Source organism: Spinacia oleracea, chromosome 6 (genome assembly GCF_020520425.1).
Source record: "Spinacia oleracea cultivar Varoflay chromosome 6, BTI_SOV_V1, whole genome shotgun sequence".
In the NCBI taxonomy this organism is placed as follows: domain Eukaryota; kingdom Viridiplantae; phylum Streptophyta; class Magnoliopsida; order Caryophyllales; family Amaranthaceae; genus Spinacia; species Spinacia oleracea.
Window position 1 is genome coordinate 135,550,279 of NC_079492.1, and position 19,182 is coordinate 135,569,460.

Genomic DNA, 19,182 nt, shown 5'->3' on the forward strand with positions numbered 1-19,182 from the left:
CATAATTCGAAAAAGGTATTGTCTGGACTCTGGAGGTGGATTCTACGCAAGTTCAGTGCGAGTGAGGATGAGGTTGTGGTTATTATGATGTCTAGATGATTCGAGTTGTACCTGGGTTTTGGACCTTTGCCATTATTTATGGGCTGATTTTGTGGATGAATGTGGATTGGACTGTCTATTACCCAAACAAGAAGATACAATCCTAGTTGTATTACTTGTATGGTTTTAATTAGAGGTGAGTAAAATTTGGGAAATAAATTATTTAGGCTTTTTCATCTTTATTTCGTATGAGTAGGTGTTAATTAGCTTAATTGATAAAGTCGTGAGAGAAATCTTATCTACATCATTTGTCGTCTTGTCCTTTGTGGTTCTTTCTACACCCAAAGAATAAAATTATTTCGTTCGAGACTAATATGATAGAATGAATAGGAGCGGGAAAACATAATGAGAATTAGGCAAATGAGAGGTGTTAATATACAAAAAATGATAATGAAACTAGTTAATGGCTCGGCCAATGTCCCTGAGTGTTGGGTATAGTTTGAGTTTCTTTATTCATTTCAAATTCACTTATAAATTTCTTTATATATGCAGTTTGAGAATATTATGAATTTCATTATACATATGCAGTTTAAGAATAAAATCGGTTAACCAACTATTAGTAAACTAAGTTTTGAGTAATTTACATTATTTGTGTAAAACTTTAGTTTATGTACTATTTTACCTATAACTTAGAATATTTTAAGTTACAATTGAATATTAAGTTACAAAGTCGAAATACATATTGAATGAAAAAAACACATTTGATTAGCTAAAAGAAAACGCAACATTATTTTCTTTTATATTATTTTCATGTTAATTTAATGGTATTATGTTTGATTTAATGAATAAAATGAAGAATAATTTTTTTTATCATAAACTGTTACTCAAATACATAAATTTGGGCATTAAATTTTATACATACATAAACATAAATTTAGGCATTAAATTTAATACATACGGAGTACATAACAAACTTCATGTTATTTAATTGTTTTATGATCATAAGTTGTATTGTTGGACCGATGGATAAAATTTTGCATTAACATAAGAGAGGTCATGAATTCGAGGATGCATAACAATATTTTTTTGTGAGGACACAATAAATAATAATGTGTGCGTATGACGTGGCGCGATGACTCCATGTCACTTGCCAAGTCATCGCGACACATGGCGACACAACTAGTTTAGGTTTTTTTATTACTGTTAAGCCAATAATTACTTATTTATTTAAAAATATAAAAGGGCTTGACCCAACTGGTTGGATCGTGTTTGACCCGTTTGTTGAGGATACCGTGGTTATCCTATAAAGTAGAATATCATATGATATAGAGTTATCATACGCCTCGTAAGTTTCCTATGTCATATATACTTTAATCTCATGTCTATTCTATAAGGGAACTCTGGCGGTTATTTTAGTAAATGACATTTTGATATCCCCTATGAAATAGACTATAATATATTTAATAAATTTATAATTTAATTTAATTAATTAAAAACATAATTTTAGTAATTCTCAAAACTGATCATTTAATGTCATATTGCAAAAAGAAGGAAATTTCAATGCATTGTGACAACCAAAAGTTTTAAAAAAAAATTAATTGAATTCCTCTAGCAAACATGAAAATAAGTCTTAAGGAAATTTTTTTTTTAAAATATAATCGATCCCTTCAATCTTGCATTTTTTTTATACAAAATTAAACTTAGTCTTACTCTTAATCACACCCTAATTTTATATGGTTATATAAGCACCTTGCGGCAAAAAAACGCAAAAAAAAAAAAAAAAAAAAAAAAGTAAAAAACGCAATCGTTTACTTTTATTTTAGTTAATTTGTTATTACATTAATTCATAAACAGATTTTTGCTACATGCATATAAATATGTTTAATTTTTCTTTAGTTTTCAATAATGTTTCTTACATATTTTTGCAAATGTGCATACTTTTAATCACATGTAGCGTGTATATAGTACTATAATATAATTAATAAATTAGAAGAGAAGGCCATAGAGTATTATTTTAGATCATTCTGATCAAACTTTAGTTTAATTAGCAACTTAGCACTTATGTACTCCCCCGTAAATTTATAAAATTTATTAATATATTTTAACGTATAGTTATTTATATTTAAATGAAATTTATGAATTTTATTAATATAAATTCGGGTCTGTTCAGTTATGGTTCAAATTATTAACGAGTTTTGGATAATATCTATTTAAATCAATTTCGGACCTGCATCAGTTACGGTTCGGGTAATTAAGTTTGGATGACTTTTGCCAGGTCTAAGAGCAACTCCAATGGTTAAAAAAGGGACCAGCTCACAAAAAATATGAGCATATGAGCAGGTAACCCACCATTGGTACAACAATGACATAAGCAGCTGTTAAAACCTTGTAGCTATTTTGGGCTACGTAGCTCAAAAAAAATATAGCTCAAAAAAATAAATTATTTAAATTAAATATTATAGGGAGCTACAAAGTATTGTAGCCACCAATGTGAAAATTTATAATTTTAATCAAGTTTGATGTAGCAAACTTAGCCACAACATCTTTAGCTCGTCATTAGAGTTGCTCACCGCTTATGTATTATTTTCTTGCGAATAAAAGACTTTTATTCTCAATCCCATCCCCCCCTTTATAATCACATTTTAACACAACAAACATGAGAATATGTTGTAAATGTGATTAAAACTCTCATTGGCATCCCAAATTCCCACAAAACACACACCCCACAATATAGAAGGATTTTGACCTTAGATTTTTTTTTAATCAATATATACACGATGTGAATATTGTCGAATGATGTCTTCGTTTTAATGCATATTATCAACATGTCACGAAATTAACGAAAAGCGTATATCTCGTAGGCAGTATGGTTGATTCTTAGACGGTATGGTCGATCAAACATAGGCGTTCTAGACCGTACAAAGGTACTCTATTGGATGGAAAGAGTAACTTTTAAGACTAGTTTCATGAATTATTACATATTTACATGTGAGTATCCACATTAACAGAAAAAAATATCACTTTATTGTCATACGGTTTTAAGGTGAAGTTTCTTTTGGGTGATGATAAAGGTCATGAATTGATGAGCCGCCCCACCCCCCTTACCCCAAAAAAAAATGTTCAAGGGAATCATGGATGAATCATGGAGCAAGCACATTCATTATTATTTGATAAAACCATTATGTGGATGATGAAATCATCTCCAATGGAGTTTTACGCTCTATTCTGTTCGACTTATTTTGACTTATCTCAGACAAATTAAATTCAGACAAATTCTGTTAAGTTCAGATAATATAAGTTCAGCAAAATAAGTTTTTTTTAGACATTTTCACACACAAATAAGTTTATTTCAGACAAAGTAAGTTTTTTTCAGATAAAATAAGTTTTGATAAGTTTGGATAAGTACAGTTAAGGCTCCGTTCTATTGGACTTATTTTGACTGAACTTATATTATCTAAACTTAACTGAACTTTTCTGAACTTATCAGAACTTATTTTATCTGGGAAAAAACTTATTTTGTTTGAAATATACTTATTTGTGTGTGGAAATGTCTGAAAAAAACTTATTTTTGCTGAACTTATATTATATGAACTCATCTGAACTTAAACGGCCAAGAAAACTAAAACCCTAAAAGGTGAGAAAGAAAAGAGAAAAAGGAGAGCATTTGAAAATTGTCATTATGTGTACAAAATTATGATTAAATTTAAGGTTAGACTTTGGGTCATATTACAATAAAATAAAAAAGTCGGTAATTTAAAGGATTATATGGTTGGTGCTAGCGTAACGAAATTCTACGTCTTTTACCTGCTCTGCATTGAAAAACTATGAAATGGGTACTAGTTTTTCTAAGTAACAAGTAGGCAAGTAGAACCAAAAGTAAAGTCCATTGAAATCTAAAATTGATGGCGAAATCCATTGTTTAAACAACACTAACACCGTGGCTTGAGCTTGACAACAATAATAGAGCTAATAAGAAAAGACCATATATTTGTAGAAAAAAAAGACAATGCACTTTGCAGCTACACGGATCTTATGAGCATGATACATTGATACCTTTCATGGCTTTGATAGAGACGTCGGTTAAAAATTAAAATAGCCACAAAAGTGAAGGAAGTGGGAAAGTAGGGCGTTGTAAGTTGTAACTGATTGATTTGAGACGCAGGTTTCCAAGGGATACGGACATACAATTGGATCTTACTACGATTACAACGGCCTAACGTTTATTACGGAGTTACAATTTCAGATGGCAACGGGTACAATATGTATCAGATTCTACTTAATCCTCATCCTCATCCTCATCTGTTTGTAGATCCAATTTCTGAAAAACGAATTTTGATCACGACGGATTCTGGTCATATGGTATGTCATCCACTCATCCACTCATCCACATCCTACTCAATTGACATACTATTGAATATACTTTGACAGTTAAATAAGTATAAGACAATTTGATAGGAGAACAACTGTTCAGGTGGATTTCTAGACTATTTACTTTTTTAGGGATATACAATTAATTTTGGGAAATCGTGGTTGTTTGATTAGTTCCTAACTTGATTGGCTAACTTGGTAACTCCCCTCTATATCGCGATAAAAATGTTTAAAACTAACGTAAGTCATTACGAGTAATAATTTCAATTCTATTTTAACAATGTTTAAAATTCATAATTTACTATGAGGATAAAAAGTTATGTCAATATTCTTGTCATTTTACACAAATGGCTAACACAACGACTAGCTAAAGAAGTTGATACAATGGCCATGTTTGGTAATTGGCTGTTGGCGGTTAGCTGTCGGCTGTTTTACTTGGCTGGTTTGACTGGCTGTTCAAGTTGGCTGCTTTTGTTGGCTGTTTGACTATGGATTGGTTACAAATATGTTTGGTAATTAAAATCAGTTGTTGGCTGTTGGCTGTAGCTATGTAAAATGACATTTAAGGACATTTAATGTATTTTATTTATTTTTCAATACATACCATGTATTGTGTACGGAGTAAAACGTAATTACAAATAAATAAAATATAAATAAAAATAAATTACTTTATGCAATAGTATTAATAGATTATTATTTTAATTAATAATTGCGGAGTAATAATTAATAATAATTAAATTAATAATAATTAAATTAATAATTATTATTAATTATTAATTAATCATTAATAATTAATGATTAATTATTAATTAATCATTCACTTTTAGTTATTAGTCATTAATTAATACTCCGTGATTTTTAATATTAATTGTTAATTATTAATTATTAATTATTAATTATTAATTATTAATTATTAATTATTAATTATTAATTATTAATTATTAATTATTAATTATTAATTATTAATTATTAATATTAATTATTAATTATTAATTATTAATTATTAATTATTAATTATTAATTATTAATTATTAATTATTAATTATTAATTATTATATTAATTATTAATTATTAATTATTAATTATAATTATTAATTATTAATTATTAATTATTAATTATTAATTATTAATATTAATTATTAATTATTAATTATTAATTATTAATTATTAATTATTAATTATTAATTATGATTATTAATTATCGATTATTAATTATCAATTATTAATTATCGATTATTAATTATTAATTATTAATTATTAATTATTAATTATTAATTATTAATTATTAATTATTAATTATTAATTATTAATTATTAATTATTAATTATTAATTATTAATTATTAATTATTAATTATTAATTATTAATTATTAATTATTAATTATTAATTATTAATTATTAATTATTAATTATTAATTATTAATTATTAATTATTAATTATTAATTATCAATTATCATTATCATATCAATTATCAATTATTAATTATTAATTATTAATTATTAATTATTAATTATTAATATTAATTATTAATTATTAATTATTAATTATTAATTATTAATTATTAATTATTAATTATTAATTATTAATTATTAATTATTAATTATTAATTATTAATTATTAATTATTAATTATTAATTATTAATTATTAATTATTAATTATTAATTATTAATTATTAATTATTAATTATTAATTATTAATTATTAATTATTAATTATTAATTATTAATTATTAATTATTAATTATTAATTATTAATTATTAATTATTAATTATTAATTACTAAAAATTATTAATTATTAATTATTAATTATTAATTATTAACTATTAATTATTAATTATTAATTATTAATTATTTATTATTAATTATCAATTATCAATTATAAATTATTAATTATTAATTATTAATTATTAATTACTAAAAATTATTAATTATTAATTATTAATTACTAATTACTACAGAGTAATTATTAATTATTAATCATTAATTATTAATTATTAATTATTAGTTAATTAGTAAAAAATAAGGACAAAAAAGTAATTTAGATAGTGAAAAGCCAAAAGCCAACTCCAAAAAGGTAGTGTTACTAGCTTTTCATTTTTGGCGGAAAAGCTGGCTTTTAAGCAAGCTAAAAAGCCAGTTATCAAACATGTTTTTTGGCTGTTTGACCAAATTAAAAAGCCAACAGCCGAAAGCCAACCAAAAAGCCAGCAAAAAGCCATTTGCCAAACAAGGCCAATAACTAACAAATAACTCGAACCTCTAAAGAGAGTGTTTGTTTGGGGAGCCTTTGGAAAGCGTTTTGAGTCTAAAAGGTTATTTTGAAAGTCATTAAGATAGTTTTTATTTTATGGGAGAGGTTTGTAAAATCGAAGCATAAAAGAGTACTTTCCCCTTACCTATCTTTATTAGTCAAAAGGGCCCTTACTCCGTCCCACACAGGGTACTACTATCGGTCATCTACACATAAATCACCATTAAACAAAACACTTTTACACTAATAACGAACACATGCAACCAACTTAATTGTAATACCAGATAGTAATGAAGTCTTAGCATAGTGGTTAATGTTTGAATCCTCCCTCCCCCATTTGTAATTTGTATTTAAAAAAAAAAGAAAAAGAACTAGTTATACCAAATTATACAATCAAGCTAATTAAATAGGTTACACAAATATACAATATACAACAACTAGTCAAACCATGTAACACGACAAAACTAATTAACTATACTAATTGTCAAACAAGACAATGAGGTGGATGTAGCGATTTTATCTCCAACTAAGACAGATAAAAATGAGAAGGCATAGGTGAATCCTCGGTATCTTTTCTTTTTGCCCGCTATCGGAAATTGTTCCGTCGCCTATCTCATGCCCGTTTTTTGCTCCCTCTATTGATAGACTCATTGCCTGCTGCAGTTTCGAAATATTGGAATATCATGCCCCACAGAAAATAGGCAGGACTGGTGGGAGTATGTCCCACCTAGGGAGGCCAGTGTCGGAGTGCAGAGGTTGTTCCCATCATTGAAGTCCGAGTGTGGGACGATCAGAACGTATATGGGTAGAATTTATAACGGGATATTTTCAAAATATTGTTCGATTACTCCGTAATTGTGATCAATGTAGATTTCATAAACATCACTACTCCGTATTATCCGGGGGTGTTCGTGGGTGGTTAGCCGACCCAAACCTTATTCCAGTTCAACATTTTCATGAACTGTAACAATACTGTTTACGCATGATATCATTTGAATGGTTGAACGCGATTTCGCTACGGTTATCCGGTTAACCATGAATCGCTACTCAATTTTTTTTAATTATTTTTCATAACTTCTGTTGTATTTATAAATAATACTCGTATATTTTACAAAAAAAATAACATTTTGAAATTGAAAATCATCACAAACAAAAATAGGTTTAAATAAAGACTAAAGTACATAAGTTCATTTTATACTAAATACTTATTGGGGTAGCACAAACAAAAGCATTTTATACTAAAATATTTACTGCCATGATTTTGTGAGTTTTGTCACCTCTAACTAAATTATTATTATTTATTTTTTGAAAAAGTTTCAGTTTTTCTAGTTAATCGTAGTGTAGAAGAAGGTAACCAATCCTGACATGTTAAACCGCTATTTTTACCGAATCGGTTGTCATACCGTTTGTATTAATATATTCGGTTCGATTTACCACTGTTTAATCCAATTTTTACGATTTTCGGTAAGGTTTGCGCGCGATTTCAATTTTCAATAACACCATTCTCATCTAATATTTGTACGGAGTACTTTTATTAAAAAATATTTTATGACTAACCAATAGCCAAAACTAAAAATTGATTATTCCCTAGTCCGTATTGGAGTTCGAATGGAAATTATGTAGCCCTAAAGTGCATATGGTAATTTATCAGGCAATTCCTTAGTCTTTTCTGTCTTCTTGGCCATTATCGTTCAAATAGTCTTGTGTACCATACGATAATTTATGGTAAAGTTTGTATAAATCTTTATTAGCATTTAGTACTCATGTCACTTAAATGTCGATTGTTAAATAATATACCGATTATACTCGTATATTGACCATACTGAACCAACACTTATCGATTCCCAAGCTATAAACATTTAGTACTCATATAGTCATATCACTTAGATGAATCATAACCGTATATATCACGGGCTAACTGGTTATATGCTATGTAAGTCAACGCTTGATCAATTCCCAAGCCCAACTATATCGCAACTGATGAGATCGATTATATAACCTTTCAAGTCACATAATAATTTCCCCATCAAATAAATTATTTTTTTTCTTTTTTAAATTTAGTATTGATAAAAGATCTTTCTATGTTATCGTATTTAATTCGCAAACTTATATTAACCGTACGAGTACTCATTCAAAGTCATACTCATAAATCATAATTAGCGGATCAAAGTAGATAGATTAGACATAAATCAAATCAACCGAATTCAATATGTGGCCGCAACTCGCAAGTCCTCTTCCGGTCATCCCCATCCACCTCCATTGACAAAATCCCCAATCTTTTATTAGGATAAGAGAAAACGATGAGTCAACGGTGACCTGGTTACAAAGTTTACAACTAACAACGCCGTTATATACGGCAGTCAGTGAGTTAAGTTTAGGAGTAGGACACAAACAAACATCAAACCCAACTCAACCCAACCCAACCCAACCAACAACAACACTTCTTAACCTTAACCTCACGTGGTCCCTAACTCAACTCAACCTTTAACCCCCCATCTTCTTAACTCTAGTTAACTCTCTCTCTCTCTCCTAACACTACCAAACAAAATCCTTTTCTTTACTCACTCTCCTCTCTTCCTCCTTTTTCCTCCCTACTTCTTCACACTCCCTCTCTCTCTAAAACTAACGGCATATTCTCTCTCTACAAATTCATTCATCCATTCATTAATGTCGTTTTATTAATACTACTAGATTGCATTAAAGTATTAAACGCCTCGTTTTGAGGAGGAAGGGAGTAAATAAATGGTGGTGAGGATGATGAAGTGGAGGCCGTGGCCACCGCCGATGTTGACGAAAAAATACGAGGTTAAATTGGTGGTTAAGGCGGTGGAAGGGTGGTCTGATCAGGTGCGGGAGGGTACACCGGAGAAAGAGGAAGATCATCATCATACTCAAAATCAAGATGAACAACAACAACAACAACAACAGATGAGAAAATTGACGGTCGAGATTCGATGGAAAGGACCACCAAATAATAATAAGGTAGCTCTTATGCGACGGAGGTCGGTGAAGAGGGATTTCACCAAAGAAGTTGAGGAAAATCAAAACGGTGCCGTTTTCGAATGGAATGAAGAGTTTCAGAATGTTTGTAGTTTTTCTTCGGTGAAAGATAATTGCAATTCTTTTCTTCCTTGGGAGATCGGATTCTCAGTTCTTCATGTGAGTATTTCTATTTTTTTAATCTATTTTTTTTGTTTTTTTACAAGGAAAATGTATTTAAATTTTGAATTTGTTTGTTTTTATTATGCAAATTTCGAATCTTGTTGGAAATAGATCGGTGGATTATGACAAAAATCACGCGTCAATCAGTGTTATTATTAGTTAACGTTTCTACTATACTTACAGATTTAGGGGTGGGATATCATTTTCATTAATTAATTGAAATTGATACTGTGGTTTATTATGGGATGCTTTTTATTGGTTGGGATGATTGGAAGTTAGTTGTTAAATAGTGATGTGAAATAGACATTTAATTGTTTTTTTTTTTTTTAAAATTTTACCTTCTTCTGTTGTTTTCCTCTTCCTTAATTTCATTGTTAATCCAATAAAGTAGTTAATTGGTTATAATGAAAGGGAAATTGAAATTGATTTGTCGCTAATTTCGGTACTAAACTTTGTAGCATACTCCATGTAGTATGAAATTAAGTAATTTATACTCAAATAGTTTATGTTTTCTTCATTGGAATGTTAAATCATGAGAGCGGAACCTGCAATTACCGTGTGAGGGAATGACAATGGTGTTCGTATTTAGACGGTAAGCAATCGATAGTACTCCGTACGAAGAAATGGAACAGAAAATCGTGATAGTTGTTGTATTGACCAGAAAAGGGCTTCTGCATTATTTACTTTTCCGGGATACGTATACCTATAATGTTTTGGAAAATCGTGGTTATTTAAGTATTAGGTAGCTCAATTTGCTAGGCTAACTCATCCTCTGTCGCGATATGGGTTTTAATCAGCCATTTTTTTTATCTTGCAAGACTATTGTTGAAATACTTATGGTGGCATAGAATTGGATATTGGGATGTCAAGATACTCCGTATTGAATTCGTATTGATGGTAGTTTTTTAATCGGAATCTATGGTTCTCCTTTTCTAGTCATTCTTTTGACTTGGGTGATTTGAAGGAATTACTAATATTAGTACTAATTTGGGCAGAATGTACCACAAGTTTCCGTATTGAGTAAGTTAAAAGTTGTCTGGATCTTTTTTCCAAACTTTCTCCTTAAACTTAATGTATTTCTTTTTTATTATACTTTTGCTTATTCTTTCCCAGAATTATTATGAATAAAATTCTTCATCCTTGTAGTAGATAACCCATTTAATTCTTTATACTCCTACAAAGGAAAGAACCTTTTGAGATGAATCAATTCCGTGTTAAACAATCAGAGTTCAAAGACATGGATTCCATTACATTTTTCAGCTTGCTTTTAAAACACTCCTATTGAAAGCACATCTCTTTTCGCTTACTCTGCTTGGTTGGCTTTGCCGTGCATGTATGTTCTTTAGACCGACACGCTTATTGTTGTCGAAGTTTGGGGGTTTAACTCCTGACTTTTATTTTGGTCATGTTGTCATTATCATTCCTATGGAGTATATTTTACTGAATCTGATCACCGCCTTTTTGCCATGAAGTTGATATTTGCATACCTAACTCACATCCTTACTGCAATCTTAGGGTTCGAAGCCAGGTCCAAAGAACAAGGTAGCTGACCTTGCAACTGGAACGCTAAATCTTGCTGAATATGCAGCTATGACTGATCAAAAAGAATTTGAGTTGAGCATTCCTCTAACACTTTCCGGCAGTGCTGCTGATCCTTGTCCTTCACTACATGTATGACTATCTTAATTTCTTTTTCTTTTTCTTTATTCAACCCTAGTATGTGTTAAGTTATTCTGATTGAGTGTGTTTGACCCTGACAGATATCACTTAGCCTGCTGGAACTTAGAACTACCCAGGATTCGGGAGATTCACTTCAACGGTCTATTGTTCCTGTGTCATCACCTCCTCAGCCTGGGGAAACACTTCCACTTCCAGCAGAGAAGGATGAACTTTCTGCACTAAAAGCCGGGCTAAGAAAAGTAAAAATTCTGACAGAATATGTCTCAGCCAGAAGATCAAAGAAAGCATGCCGTGAAGAAGAGGGCAGTGAAGGGAGGTGCTCTTCTAGGAGTGAAGATGGCGATTACCAATTTGACTCGGATTCATATGATGAATTTGGTGAAAGAGAGACAACAGATGAGCGCAAAGAGAATGTTAGTGTCAGGAAGTCGTTTAGCTACGGGACTCTGGCATATGCTAATAATCATGTGGGAGGATCCTTTTTTCCTAGCACGCGTATCACTAGCGATGACGAAGATTGGGTTTACTACAGTCACCGGAAGTCAGATGTTGGATGCTCAGTGAAAGAAGATTCCACTTCATTGGCTAGTGAGCCACCTCTTGTTGTGCAGAGTTCAAAGCGTAGTATTCTTCCTTGGAGAAAGAGAAAGCAAATTTTTAGATCCCCTAAAGCTAAGGGAGAACCCTTGTTGAAGAAGGCTTATGCTGAAGAAGGTGGGGATGATATTGATTTTGACCGACGCCAGCTCAGCTCAGATGAATCCATCTCATTTGGAGTGAGTATATTTTTTCTTTTTAGTTTATACTTTTTACGCATAGCACACCCGGCGTAAAAAGTTTGTATTGTAATTTTGCATTAGTTCTTTGTTGGTAACCAACTAACATGTTTATTTTCAGTGGCGTAAGAGTGAAGATGAATTGGCAGCAAACCGGACATCGATATCAGAATTCGGTGATGATAGCTTTGCTGTAGGAAGCTGGGAACAGAAAGAAATAGTGAGCCGTGATGGACAGATGAAGCTTTACGCACAAGTTTTCTTTGCTTCGATTGATCAGAGGAGTGAGAGAGCAGCTGGTGAAAGTGCTTGCACTGCTTTAGTCGCTGTTATTGCTGACTGGTTCCATAATAATCAAGGCATTATGCCAATCAAATCTCAGTTCGATAGTCTGATCAGAGATGGCTCACTTGAATGGAGGAAACTCTGTGAGAATGAAACATATAGGGAAAGGTTTCCCGACAAACATTTTGATCTAGAAACTGTTCTGCAGGCCAAGATTCGTCCTCTTTCTGTCCACCCCGGCAAGTCTTTTGTTGGATTCTTCCACCCCGAAGAAACCGTTGATGGCAAATTCGACTTTTTACAAGGGGCAATGTCTTTTGACGGGATATGGGACGAGATTAGCCATTGTAATTCGGAGTCAGGCGATCCCCATGTTTACATTATTAGTTGGAACGACCACTTTTTCATCCTCAAGGTGGAACCTGATGCTTACTATATCATTGACACGTTGGGAGAGAGGCTATTTGAAGGATGCAATCAAGCCTATGTGTTGAAATTTGATCGAAACACTAGGATTGTTAAACTCCCGGCAAACTCCCAACCATCGGATGAAAAACCTGCCGTTGATCAACCTATCGAACAAATAGATGGTCCTGTTGAGGTCAAAGCTGAAGAAGAGCCAATGAAGAGCGAGGAAGAGGAAGTGGTTTGTCAAGGGAAAGAGGTATGCAGTGACTACATAAAGAATTTCATGGCAGCACTTCCAATAAGGGAACTGCTTACAGACCTTAAGAAAGGGCTATTGTCTTCTCCACCACTGCATCGTCTTCAGGTCGAGTTTCATTACACACAGTTTCTCTCTTCTCCTTTAGCTGAGACGACGTCAGTTGCTGCGGAAGTGGTGCCTACTGTAAACTTGTCACATGAAATAACTGTAACGACTTCTGAAGTTGATGCTGCATAGAACAGTGTATCTGTGTATATCTCTTAGTTAAGGTTTTTAACTGCGCTAACTGCTTTTTCCGTTGTTTGTTTTTAAGGGTTTCAAACGAGCTCTCGAGAAAAATAGCAAAGATGAGCTCGTGCGAGGCTTTTCCCTAATAGGCTTATTTTTCTGCAAAGCTCTTTAGGTTGGATTTCCTCTTGTAATCTTTTTTTTTATAAAATTTAATTTTGTAAAGGGTCAGTTTGGAATGATAACTAGGCCTTTTGGAAACTGAGATTCAAACTTTAAACTTTACCTCAAATGTACTGTAATTCTTTTCTCAACATTTTGTTACCCTTCATTTTTAACATTTAGTTACCCTTTTTCTTGTATTCCCCCCTTCCTTTTTTGGTGCATCTCCCCTCAAAATTAATGTGGGCAGTACTTTTTCTTACGTGGTAGGAGGGGTGTGAGTGTGTGACAGATTGAACTTTACACTTTGATGGCTAAGTGCCAATTGATTCGTACTCTAATTTAACAAATCAAGTTGATATTTCGTGTAAAGTAGTACAGTGCTACAAAACTTTTTGATAATAAACAGTGGAAAATGCGTAACACCACACGGCTAGTAGGGTTATGTAACAGTGTAACACACTAACACCCGTCACCCAGTCGAGTGTAAAACCCACTTACTTTATTTGTTCTACTTCAGTTGCAACGTTGAGTTCACTTTTGTCAACATCTTTGACAATTAATTTCTCTAATTGCTGATAAAGGTACTCCTCTTGTCTCAAAAGATTGACAAAGTTTTTTTTTTGGGACGCCGAACGTCTCTATTTGTTATCTTACTTTTCTCACTTGCTATATCTCTTTCCTTAATGATCCAATTTACCAACCCATTTTGCCCATATTTTAATAAAATGAAGTTTGCTTTATGTGTCAATTTTATAGGGACAATGGAAGTATAGTATTATGATATTGTAAAACTATACCTTGAGATAATACAAACATGACTATATTAAATTACGAATAAATAACAAAAAATAATTATAGATGGAATAGTGTCAAAGTCAAAACGTTGCAACTACGGAGTAGAATAGAACGGAAGTGAAACCTACAAAGAGTTGTTGATGGAACTTTATTTCTATGAGCTGCCATGAGAATTGATTTTGACACTCCTTTTCATGAGCAGAACACAGTTTTATATGCTTTTACGGTGGGATTGCCGGGCTGCCAAAATCAAAATTTGAAAGTGCCAAAATCAATTCAGTAATCCTACTCCATTAACCAAGTTATTCCTCTTAGTAATTTGATTATAGAATGTGGTGGTTCCTGTAATAATTTGAGCAGCAAGTGTGGGGTTGCCATGGAATTTAAAAAAACTGAGTGAGCTGTAAAGCCTAAACATCTTTTCCTCAAACTATTCCCCTTTTTACCAGATTTGATTAACCTTTGATTCCTCCATCAACATTCAACGTACAGCAATGGGGATATGTGGAACCACAGAATATTTCAGTTTGTGAACCAAGTATCATTGCACGTTCAGTATATTCCCTGCACCTCTAGTGTAAATATGTATGATTATTCCAACTCTACGATTCCGCTTTTTCTACTATTCTGGCTACTACTCAATGGCTAACGATTAGCCAGTTTCACTAGTTCATTACAGGTTCCGGTGTTGAAACAATGGACTTCGAATGAAGGCTCTTTTGATTGTGTTGAAGATTTTGCAAGGTTGAATGAGTTGTGTCCGAATTCACCTGCACAATAACAAGGTTACTAGCATCGGGGGTGTTTCCGAGGAAAGCCCTCCGATGCCTAAGTAAGAACGATGCTCGGATTCTAGAGAAAAGAGAGTAGTCTTAAGGCGGTAAATTGGACGTAACTTAAGGTGTGAGCGTTGACGGCTTATTTATAGTGTTTGTGTAATAAATGCCCATAGGTCATTTATTGCTATTGGGCCTTGGGTCTTTGTTGGTGGCTGATCAGCCATGTTAAGTAGAAATAAGTTTGATGTTGTTGTGTAGAGCCATTGGGCTTTGAACTTAGTGCCCGAATTGGTATCCAATTGGGAGCCCAAACATTACATATTATCAAATTAGGAATAATTAATCTTTGGGGCATGTATTCTCTCGTTTATTGCAAGTTATGATTAGTATGGTTAGTAGCTTTACCCTGATAATACCGACCTCTGTTTTAAGATAGTTGCAACATTTGTAAGACCTTGTAAAATGGCAAACTCGAATTCAATCAAAATTCTGTAATAAAGACGATACGGACTCGAGTTGAATAAATGCCGTACAAAGTAGAGTGGACACAAATACACAATAATTAGTCGTTGCGTTGGCGTAGTTCACACTAGTAACGCTACCGAGTACCAACGTTATCCTTGTAATTATAATTACTAGTATAAATATGCGGATTTGGCTAGATCTTTCTTTGTTGTCCGTATCTTTTAGAATGCTTACGACTACCTCCGTTTAATAAAGATTTAAATATTAGGATAAAGGTAAAAAATTTAGTTAACTATGATAAAATATGGATAAAGTAAGATAAATAGGTAAAAATATGGGTGTGTGTAAGAAAAAAAATGAATAAAGTAAGAGAAAGTGAGTGGAAACTGATAAATATTATGGGTAAGAAAGATAATGTAATAAATTATCATGTCCAAAAATAAAATAAAGTACAGTGTAAAAAACATTATAAAATGGACTATAACGAAAAATGTAAAGATTATTTTGAGAATGAGGTAGTACTACGTACTGTGCATACTTAATTGGTTTCATCAATACCAATTGAGGTTGACATGAGTGGTTAAGGGTCTCTTGCTCCTTAACCAAAATCTCGGGTTCGAGCTTTGGATATGGAAAAATCTCAATTGGAAAGGATGCTGTCCATCGAGGTACCCATGCTAACTCTCGCGGGAAATTAGTCCACTTACCGAAGGCGATGGGAACTTCTCGTAGTAGAAGCAAAAAAATACTGGTTTCATCAATTCGTAATCTCGGGTGTACTTGACCCGCATCTAAATTGGAGTCTTCACATTTTTAATACAGTTTTCACTTCATTCCTATTGTATGCATCAAAAATCGTTTATTAACGGTTTGTTGAGTGTAGCGGCGGATTCATAAATTTTGTATAACATTATCCCTCATTAGATAACTGATTTGAGTTACTTTTACTCATTAAAGCCCTTAATTATTTTTCTCATTTATCGACATGGGTTAAATTTTATTGATATTCATGTAACAAGTAATTATGTTAAGTTGTCTACATTCTAAAAAGACTAACATTAAAAAACGGAGGTAGAACCATATTTACTCATTCGCACAAAAAAAAAGTTCTGATTTTTTTTTAAAGGAAACGTATATTAAATGCTTTGATAAAGTATTACTCTTAGGCTCAGTTTGGTACGGCGTAAAACGTTTTCATTATAATTCCATGGAAAACATTGTTAAGGGAAAACACAATTCCAAACTAGTTTTTCTTTGTTTGGTACCTTAAAAGAAAATGGGAGAAGATGGTGAAAATTGAGGGGAAGAAAGGAGAGGGGGAGGTAAGGAGGAAAGAAGGAAAAGTGGTTTCCCTCCCTTTCAAATGAAAATGGTTTTCCACCTTTGAGGCAGGCATGGAAAATTATTTTCCATCCCTTACCCAACCAAACAACGTAAAATGATTGAAAAGGGGAAAATCGTTTTCCATGAAAACATTTTACGCCTTACCAAACAGAGCCTTAGTAAAAAACAAAGACACATAAATAAGTCAATGTTGATAATTTAACAAGAAACTATTGGAAAAAATAAATAAATAGAAATGAAATCCAAAAATGTCAGATGTTTTCTTCAATCTCGCACGCATAAGTCTGAGTGATTTGTACTCCGTATTTAGCAGCCACCATCTTCACTTAGTTAGCTAGTAATCCGCTGTTGGTTGAGTGAAGTGGAAAAGAAACAAAATCCGCGATCCTATCTCTATGGCTTAAGTACTACTACCTTTCAAAACTTTAACCAACTAAGCTAGTTGACATTCACGTACTTAAACTGTCGATCATTGGAGCTTAATTACTAAGAAAATAGAAGAAGTTATCCTTACCATAATGAAAATCTGAAACTGCTTACAACATTCTGATATTAGACAACAATAATGTTAATTAATAATCTCTAATAGTACTCAACCTATGTAATTTAATTAATAAGAGCAAGATGGACAGTTGATCAACCCATTTTCATTACACTTTATACACCTAACAAACAAACTATCTCCATTACCTTGATCACCTTTGTAAACCTTGCAACTTCCATTACAATCCAAGCACAGCAGAAACCGTACTCCACCACAGTCGCAGCACTTAACGTTGTTCGAACTTACCGGACTTACCGGTATCCCGTGCAGCATCTTCTTCAGCATTCCAACCTCATGCAGAGTAACAACCTCATCAGCTCCACCAATGTACTTCCCTTTGATGAACAGCCTTGGTGGCAGAACGCGTTCTTCTAAGACCTCCCAAAGCTCGTCCCTGAACTTGAGATGCATCGAGACATCTCTTTCAGAGTACAAAACCCGAAAGCTTTCTAGGAGGAACTTGATTACATTACAATCCTCAAAAGTTTTTCTGATTCCTCTTAAGCTTGTTGTGTATAGGATGACCTTGTCGCTTCCTCCTGGTGGACATTTCTCCTCAAAATCTTCTTCATTTTCATCTTCTTTGTAGTTGCTTCTTGTAGGAGAGGAGTTACAGGACGAAGAAGAAGAAGAAGAAGAAGAAGAAGATGATGAAGATGAGACCATATCGGGGATTGAATCATCAAACCCACATAAACAATCTTCAAATACATCGATTTCTTTGGTGGGTACTAATAATGAATCTGAGTCATCACTTGATAAGATATGTCCATTTTTGCTCCCTAAGTCAAAACTAGAGTTTGTAATATCCTCTTGCTGTATGTAGTTTGGTGGGTTCTGCAACAGGTTTGGACTACTACTGGACAACCTACTATCCAGGGATTCGCGGCGAAGGAGTACATGTTGTTTTGAAGTGTAGATTGATGGGATGGACGTAAACCTCTTTAGAAACTTACTCTTGATGCTGTTCATCCCTCGTGAACTTCTTTTGTTTTGGTCTTTCAGAATGATGGTATTGTTCAAAAACTAAACCGAAAATTTGGTACTTAAGTTTTTAGAACTGAGAAAATGACTGTTAAAGGAGAGAAACATGTACTGATATACATTAACTCTGATAATCCATAATGAAATGATCTTATTTTCTGGTTAGGAAAGTGAAAGGGATGTGATTATTATCCCTTTCCTTTTGGCTTTCTATCATCAGAAAGTCTTACTATATATAAAAAGATAAAAAAGATAGTGTTCTTTTGCTTTTAAAAGTTTCTGATGATTATGGCCAATTTCAAGTAATCTTACTGTATTATTGGAGAGACTAGAGACCATCTCCTTCTAACCAAATTGCTCGATGTGGGACCAACATAATTAAGTTGGTGGGGAACTCACCATGTGATTTGGAGATTACAAGGTTGAGCCTTATCAGCAGCATTATGCTTAAGAGTGGCTTAAACGTAGACCTGCATAACTGGACTGACTAACCTGATATAGGCCACTGTTACCTACTAAAAGAAATTTTGCTTGCTGTGGGACAGTGGCCAATCAGGTAGCGCAACAGTGTCGATGATCCCGATGTGGCAAGCTATGATTGGTGGGTTGATGAGATAAACTTGAGGATTTTGGTTGTGAGTTCATAGCAA

General features: G+C 32.6%; 2 protein-coding genes across 2 annotated transcripts; one reads left to right on the top strand and one right to left on the bottom strand.

Annotated features, from left to right (window-relative positions):
• The first annotated feature begins 9,045 nt into the window (after positions 1 to 9,045).
• Positions 9,046 to 13,770, top strand: LOC110799386 (uncharacterized). Its single transcript, XM_022004642.2, has 4 exons — positions 9,046 to 9,817; positions 11,336 to 11,491; positions 11,581 to 12,276; positions 12,398 to 13,770. The coding sequence occupies exons 1-4, from the start codon at positions 9,401 to 9,403 to the stop codon at positions 13,463 to 13,465; spliced, it is 2,337 nt and encodes a 778-aa protein (XP_021860334.1). The 5' UTR covers positions 9,046 to 9,400; the 3' UTR covers positions 13,466 to 13,770.
• Positions 13,771 to 17,487: 3,717 nt separating this feature from the next.
• On the bottom strand, positions 17,488 to 18,794 carry LOC110799390 (uncharacterized protein At3g28850). The gene has a single exon (XM_022004646.2). The coding sequence runs from the start codon at positions 18,518 to 18,520 to the stop codon at positions 17,615 to 17,617; it is 906 nt and encodes a 301-aa protein (XP_021860338.1). The 5' UTR covers positions 18,521 to 18,794; the 3' UTR covers positions 17,488 to 17,614.
• Positions 18,795 to 19,182: the final 388 nt, after the last annotated feature.

What these genes read in the sequence shown, in the direction of transcription:
- LOC110799386 (XM_022004642.2), top strand. Translation starts at nt 9,401, where the DNA reads ATGGTGGTGAGGATGATGAAGTGGAGGCCGTGGCCACCGCCGATGTTG. An exon ending in ATCCTTGTCCTTCACTACAT is followed by an intron (nt 11,492 to 11,580) that starts GTATGACTATCT and finishes TGACCCTGACAG; the next exon opens with ATATCACTTAGCCTGCTGGA. An exon ending in ATGAATCCATCTCATTTGGA is followed by an intron (nt 12,277 to 12,397) that starts GTGAGTATATTT and finishes GTTTATTTTCAG; the next exon opens with TGGCGTAAGAGTGAAGATGA.
- LOC110799390 (XM_022004646.2), bottom strand. Translation starts at nt 18,520, where the DNA reads ATGAACAGCATCAAGAGTAAGTTTCTAAAGAGGTTTACGTCCATCCCA.